Source organism: Drosophila virilis, chromosome 3 (genome assembly GCF_030788295.1).
Source record: "Drosophila virilis strain 15010-1051.87 chromosome 3, Dvir_AGI_RSII-ME, whole genome shotgun sequence".
In the NCBI taxonomy this organism is placed as follows: Eukaryota; Metazoa; Arthropoda; class Insecta; order Diptera; family Drosophilidae; genus Drosophila; species Drosophila virilis.
In genome coordinates, this window is record NC_091545.1 from 13,336,561 (window position 1) to 13,343,808 (window position 7,248).

The 7,248-nt window shown below is 43.0% G+C and overlaps 1 protein-coding gene across 1 annotated transcript; it reads left to right on the plus strand.

Annotated features, from left to right (window-relative positions):
* Positions 1 to 201: 201 nt before the first annotated feature.
* Ir64a (Ionotropic receptor 64a) lies at positions 202 to 4,546 on the plus strand. Its single transcript, XM_002047338.3, has 8 exons — positions 202 to 665; positions 736 to 986; positions 1,738 to 1,894; positions 1,958 to 2,947; positions 3,001 to 3,262; positions 3,319 to 3,481; positions 3,544 to 3,646; positions 3,700 to 4,546. Exons 1-8 carry the CDS (start codon positions 255 to 257, stop codon positions 3,826 to 3,828), a joined length of 2,466 nt encoding a protein of 821 aa, XP_002047374.2. The 5' UTR covers positions 202 to 254; the 3' UTR covers positions 3,829 to 4,546.
* The last annotated feature ends 2,702 nt before the right edge of the window (positions 4,547 to 7,248 follow it).

Consider the following 7,248-nt stretch of genomic DNA (forward strand, 5'->3'; position numbering starts at 1 on the left):
TGAAATTCCATTGGCCGATTTATGGCTACCAATTCATCGCTTCAGAGTTTTGACAGTTGCACGCAATGTCCCCGACATTGATCCATAATTGAGCAGTTGGAGGCAACTTCTTATAAAGCCGCTCGACGGCAATCAAAGCGCCATTTGAAGTCATGGTTGGCTGCACAACAGTGTTACTATTAGTCAGCCTGCTGGCAGGATTACTGGCAGCGGAGTTAGAGCCACGTAAGACGGCACTACTGCAGAGCCGGCTGATGCTGGAGTTCGCGGAGCGGCACAAACAAATACCGAGGTTAACTTACTTCAGCTGCCGCAATCCCGCCAACAATGACACGGGCAATGTGCGCGCCAGTCGCGCCAAGCTGAGCCAACTGCAGGAGGCGTTCGATGCCAAGAATGCGCAGCTCATTGGTAGCCTCTACCAGGACAACGTGCAGCACAGACCCTTTGTGCGGATTGTGATGTTGGATGTGCTGCGTCAGGTGCGAGCCAAGCCGGGCAGGGGCATGCCACGTGGCAGGCCGGGGGCCGGATCGGGTACAGGTCTCAGCACGGCAGCGAGCAGCGCCGAATGGTTGGACAGCGTGCTGAAGGTGGAGGCACTGCGGCAGATTGTGGTCGTGGATTTGGCATGTGGCATGCTAAGTCGTCGTTTCCTGGAGATGGTAAGTGGCACGGGCAGGCGGCAGCATGCCCTTATGCATATTGAGTGCTCCAGCTGCAACTATTTGCAAGGCTTCAGCCAAGATGCTCTACAACGATAAATATCACTGGCTATTGATTGAGGATTATGCGCTGCACGTAAGTGCGGGCGTCATGCGAGCGGAACAGCAGCTGCATCTGACGGATACGGACACAGACACGGATACGGATGAACTGCAGCCCATTGAGAGCTTAATGGAGACCCTGAACTTCTACATGAACAGCGAGCTAACGCTGGCAAAGAGAACGACCCAAGATGCCAGCTATTCACTGTACGATGTCTGGTATGTAGCACTTGGAGATTTTATCCCTCTGCTAGGGACAGCTGTCAGAGGTATTTGCCATTGACTTGTTGCTATTGACAGTGAGTGCTAACGAGATGTTTGAGAATTGAATGAGTCAAGAATGGGTTTGAATAACATACTTATTCGATTAGGTCACTTCGTGTTACTTTTAACCACGAGTTTATCCACAAAATGTTGCCGTATTTGATCTATTTTTTAACATATAAAAACGACTTGCAGTTGATAATATCACTCTAAATGGGTTAGCAATCGAAATACATTAATAGCTAACAAGGCTGCAAACCAGTTTTGATCTCAGCCCGGATCTCAAAAATAATTCTTACTATGAGCCAAACTGAAACTCCAACAAAGCATTTCCTTTTTCGAAAATGCTTGGCTTAACAATAAAAATCGTTTATGGGGGATCAAGCTTCATGTAAATAACGTCGGAACTAATAATAGCATTTTTTTTTATAGTTGCCAATGGATATGAAATTTAGCCCATATCTTGTGTAAGAAAATATGTAATGCTTGCAATATTTTCATCACAAATGGGCGATTAGATTAAAATTAAAATTGTTGCATTACAACTTTAAAAATATATGACAAAATCTAATCCTGGATATGTAAGACATGGTTCATAAACTAAACACAAACTAGGACAATCAACAAATTTTCTAGTGCTTGCAGCCCTACAGACTCTCATGATAAATATAGAAATATGAAAAGGGTCTCCCGTTTCGATTCTCAGGAGTCCCGGCCGTATTTATGGCGGAAATGTCAATATAACGGAAATAGGCAGCTTCACTTTGACGGACGGACTGCAACTACACAATTGGTTTCGGACAACATCCACGCTGCTGCGACGCCTCAACATGCAGCACGCTCAGGTCCGTTGCATGGTTGTGGTAGGTATTGATGGTAGGGGCGTGTTTGGCGTACACGAACTCTAAACTGGCTACCATTGGCAGGTGACCAACAAGAACATGACGGGCACTCTCCTCTACTATCTAACGCACACGGTGTCGTCGCATATCGATACAATGAACCGCTTCAATTTTAATCTGCTGATGGCCGTGCGGGACATGTTCAACTGGACGTTTGTGTTGTCGCGCACCTCCACCTGGGGCTACTTGAAGAATGGCCGTTTCGATGGCATGATTGGAGCGCTCATACGCAACGAGACGGACATTGGCGGTGCGCCCATTTTCTATTGGCTGGAGCGGCACAAGTGGATCGATGCGGCCGGTCGCAGTTGGTCCGGTCGACCGTGTTTTATTTTTAGGCATCCCAGAAATACACAAAAAGATCGCATTGTGTTCTTGCAGCCATTTTCGAATGATGTTTGGGTGCTGATCTTAGCGTGCGGTGTTCTAACTGTATTCATTCTTTGGCTGCTGACCACCATTGAGTGGAAACTGCTGCCGCAGCAGGGTGCAGCGCTGATCAAGCCAAAGGGCGGCGCTCCGCAGCATCATCATCACCATCATCAGCAGCAGCAGCAGCAGCAGCAGCAGCTGGAGCAGGAGCAGGAGGTGGCTGCTGCGGCGGCATTGGAAGCGCAGCTTGAGGACGATGAGTCAGTGGCTTCACTGCATCTGCTGACAGTGAAGGGCGGATTTTGGCAGCGCTCCTATGCACGATTGAGAAACTACATCAATAAGCGTCAGGCGAAGGGCAAATCATCCAAGCGCGAGGGTCTCTTTCTGGAATCGGTGCTGTTCTTTGTCGGCATCATTTGCCAACAGGGTTTGGGCTTCTCCACAAGCTTCACCTCGGGCCGCACCATTGTCATAACCAGCCTGCTTTTCTCCTTCTGCATATATCAGTTTTACTCGGCTAGTATTGTGGGCACGCTGCTGATGGAGAAACCGAAGACCATTAAGACACTGAGCGATCTGGTGCACAGCTCACTGCAGGTGGGCGTCGAGGATATAGCATACAATCGGGACTATTTCTTGGTAGGCTACAAGCATATTCAGAATAATACCAAATACTTCAATGCACCTCACAGAACACAAAAGATCCTGTTTCCATGGAGCTGTACGCCAAGAAAATAACCAGCTTGCCGCCTAACAAGGATAATGAGGCGCCAGCTAGCGGCGGTGGTGGAACTGTCGTCGCTGAAGAGGAGGCCGAACCACCGCCAACTGGCGCTGCGGCCAAATCCTATCGCGACATTGTGCACAGCCATGAGGTGGGCGCGCATGCCAAGGAGAATGCGGCCACTAATTGGCTAGATCCCGATACGGGCTTGCGGCGCGTCAAACATGAACGTAAGCTGAGCTGCATATGTGTGTTTTGGTTTTTGTATTAATAAATTGGCATATAGGTTTTGCCTTTCACGTGGATGTTGCGGCTGCCTACAAAATAATTTCCGAGACTTTCAGCGAGCGCGAGATTTGCGATCTCACAGAGGTCAGCATGTTTGCACCACAAAAGACGGTATGCATAACTCAAAAGAATTCACCCATGCGTAAGGTGATTTCATACGGGTGAGTAAAAAAAGGAGAGCTTAAGTAAATATTTTATAAATAAACCTGAAACTTTTGCAAAGCTTGCGACGTGTTACGGAAACGGGCATATTCTCATATCAATTCAATGTTTGGCACTCGAGAAAACCGCCCTGTGTGAAGAAAATTGAAACCTCCGATTTACACGTGAGTTGCACAGAACTTAAACTTGAATGTATCTAAATTTATGTTACATTTAGGTCGATATGGACACTGTGAGCTCGGCGCTGATTATACTGCTCTTAAGCTATGGCATTGCACTACTCGTGCTGGGCATAGAGATACTCTATGTCAAGTGGCAAAAGCACATTGAAATCAAACTGAATTGAGGCGGAAATTAACTTGGCATATAAAGTAGTATGCTGTTTATTATATACTGCTAGATTTTCACACCTGACTTTCTTAAAGTTTGTCAGCATTTCACGTTCCACGCTTTTTCATTTCATTAGCCGCATACAAAGCCAAGTTGATTTTCAACTTTGCGTAAATATTCTACGAATTTGTTAAGCAGCGAAAGTTAAATTAAATGAACTTTTCAATAGGTAATGCCCACATACCGAAATGTTCGTTTAATTAATTAAATTTCGGTAGTCACTGTCGCTGTTTGACATTCAAGACGTTGCGTCAACGGTTTTTTTTACTAATCCAATTACAGTTATATAATTGATTCTATTTAATTGAGGCTCGTATATAAGTGGATTTTAGCTTGATTAGCATAAAGTTTGTATACGACGTGTGGCACAGAGAAAAAATTTAATTAAGTCAGATTCAATAGCAGCCTTTATTCAACAGTTTTTGTGAAAAACCTTTAGGGTTTGGTTTTTCTACTACTAAAATATTGAATTCCTTATGTAGTGGTAGTACGACAACTACATTGGCAAAAGAAAAGTAAAAATGGAATGGCAAGAAAACATATTCAACAAATAATGCAACAAGAGGGGAGAAGAGCTTTTCTTTCTTCTTGCCAGTTTTTCGCTATGTGCGCCGGGAGGCAAGCAACTAGCTAGCGAGCTAGCAAGCGGCCGAGTGAGTCAATTTAAACCACAAACGAAGTACAAAATATCCATTAAGATAACAAGTTTTCAGTAGTTGTAACATTTTCCCCATGCCAAACAGCCACCCCCGCCCTTACAGGCATTTTTCTGCCTTTTTAGTGCCTTTTAGCTGAAGCAGGGCGACTGCTGCTGCTGCTGCTGCTGCGGCTGTCTCTTGTCAGCGCACAAAGTTGTGGGCCCAGACCAACGTCTTGTGCCTTGGCGCACTGCCAAAGTGACGCTCTTAGGCATTTTTAAATTTGAAAAGAATTTTATTTCGCAGTCTGCGTGTAGCAAGCCTCAAAGTTGCAGGCTTTTGAAAAGTGCTAACAAAAATAGAGAACCTCAAGAATGTCCTTGTTAAAACATTAAAACGTTAGGCAAAGCCTGGGAAATCAATTACAAGCGGTTCTTGTTTTGGGTCGCCAGGATTGCTGCAATTCGTGTCCAGTTCCATACAAGGATCATGCATCAAATACCGCTGCTGTTGCCATGTTATTTAATGTCCTTGCTCATTAGCGAGCCATGAAATACATCGATGTAGCACACGACAAGAAAAAGATATAAAATAAAAATGACTGTAAGAAAACACAAGGCTTTCTGCTGAGTGAGTTGGTGGATTTGCTGGTATTTCCAATGAAAGTAAAAGAATAAAAAAACACAGGCAGATTGTGCTTTTTGGTCGCAGCCAAACGACTGTTGCCGGTTAGTTGGTTTTTTTGGCCATTGTCTGCTGGCAGTGTCAAGAGTTCGATTGGGACTTCAGATTGCATAACCTATCACACCATCAAGATTGCCCCATTTGCCACGCGTTAGCAAGCTGGCTGCTTTGGTAGCGACAATTAAATTGTTTTTGGCTTTGTTTAAGCGCAAATTGTGCAACAAAACTTTTGCGGTTGCCGAGCGAAGAAAGCCAACAACAATGACAGGATGTAGCAGCAAGAAGTTGCTTGCGATGGCGCCACCGACTGGGAGCTGCAGCATAATTAACAAAGCGCTCAGCAGGGCGCATAATTTTACTCACTGCCAGTTCACAGTTTGCAATATTATGCAGCGCGGTCTGGCCAAATGCGAAAGTTTTGCCAAAGCCAAAGTAAAGTAGTTGCCTTAACGCCCCTGGAGCTAACCGACTGAGACCCATGAAGATCGGGACGCAGCTTGGGACAGTTTGGGAAGGGGGGCGGGCGAGGCCAGTGGCACGGCCAGCGCATATGCTTGGGGCTTGTGTCAAAGTGTGAAAAAGTTTCGAGCGTCTTAATTAAATTTTATACAGAGCTACGAATTATGCCCCAAATTAACAGCGTGAGGTGATGGTAACTTTTTAAAAGTGACAGCTGCACATGAGAAAAGTAATGTAGCTAAAGTGTAAAAGGAGGGTTCCACGAAGCAGACTTTATTTTAAGCCAACTAATTACTGGAAAGTTTCCGTTAATTGAGTGGCTGCTTATAAAGCATTTTTCCCCTTGTTTAACATTTTTAAATACATTTTTTGTGCTCAACATATATGTTTAACAGCCAGAACAATTTTAAGTCAAATTAAACAATTCACAACTGTAATAAAAAAAATAAATTAAATTTTAATTGTATTAAAATTCAATAAAAAAATGCCAGAGAAATGTATTTTTGCTTGCAATTAAAGCAATTTAATTAGTAGAAAGCAAAGAAGGGTTCCACAAATTGCAGCAAAGAGACATTCTGAAAAATTTCATTAAATCATTTTTTACCAATTTCAATGTAAGTGTATGCAATTCTCTTTTAACTGGAATTTCCCACTGCCAGCACGTGTCTGCTGCACCTGCTTACGGTGTAATTCTTAATGAATCTATCCAAAATAATAAAATAGTTTGCTTTCTTCATTATGATGCCAAGCAGGCGCCGTTTAAGATTCCATTTGAATTTTCAGCATATGTGAATGAAATATTATAATAAATTTTCAACGCCTTAAATGACATAAATGGAAACGACTTTGTGCAATTTCTATTTAAGTGAATAATCATTCATAATCTCATGCTGTGCCGTGACCGTATGAACGGCTTCTAGTGCTGAGCCTGGACACACATCTTGGCGCTTAATAAGGCTACCAAAACAATTATGTGTCCAGCTCTGTCTCTCTCATATTCTGTGGCTGTGTGCCTTGACATTATTAATATTTAGTTCTGCTATTTTAGTCAGACATGAAACACACACAGGCACACACACACGCACACACAGGCACATACACAATCATAAATAATTCATGCTGTAGGCACAATTATGTATAATTGAGCGTTTGTAATAGTTTAAGCACAATTAAGTTGCTGTATGTGCGAGTGCATGTGATTTTTTCCGTTAGCACATTCGTTTTTGCCACTTACCCACCATTTGCACTTTTCCTAAATGCAATAATTTATTTATTTTACTTCTTTTTTTTTATTCGTCGCACAATAATGTATAACTGTAATTTATTATTATTATTTTTGCCCTGTGGCTGCCTTTTGGGCAAAGTGCCAACAATTCATATTTTTATCAACCCGTGCAGGTGCACAAAAAAGTGGGAAAAATATGTATATGATAATGTAAAACTGTTGCCTAATGCACAAATACATTAGATATACAGATATTTTATTTGTGATAAAACATATAGAGCACAGCCAATTTAAATATGCTCTAAAAAATGTTTAATACAAATGTGTAAGCTTGCTTACACTAGAGTTCTCTAAATAACTTGTGAACCTA

Bases quoted from the DNA above. Each gene is read 5' to 3' on its own strand.
- Ir64a (XM_002047338.3), top strand. From the start codon at position 255: ATGCTGGAGTTCGCGGAGCGGCACAAACAAATACCGAGGTTAACTTAC. The intron at 2,948-3,000 runs GTAGGCTACAAG...TGCACCTCACAG, and splicing joins ACAATCGGGACTATTTCTTG to AACACAAAAGATCCTGTTTC. The intron at 3,482-3,543 runs GTGAGTAAAAAA...ACTTTTGCAAAG, and splicing joins CGTAAGGTGATTTCATACGG to CTTGCGACGTGTTACGGAAA.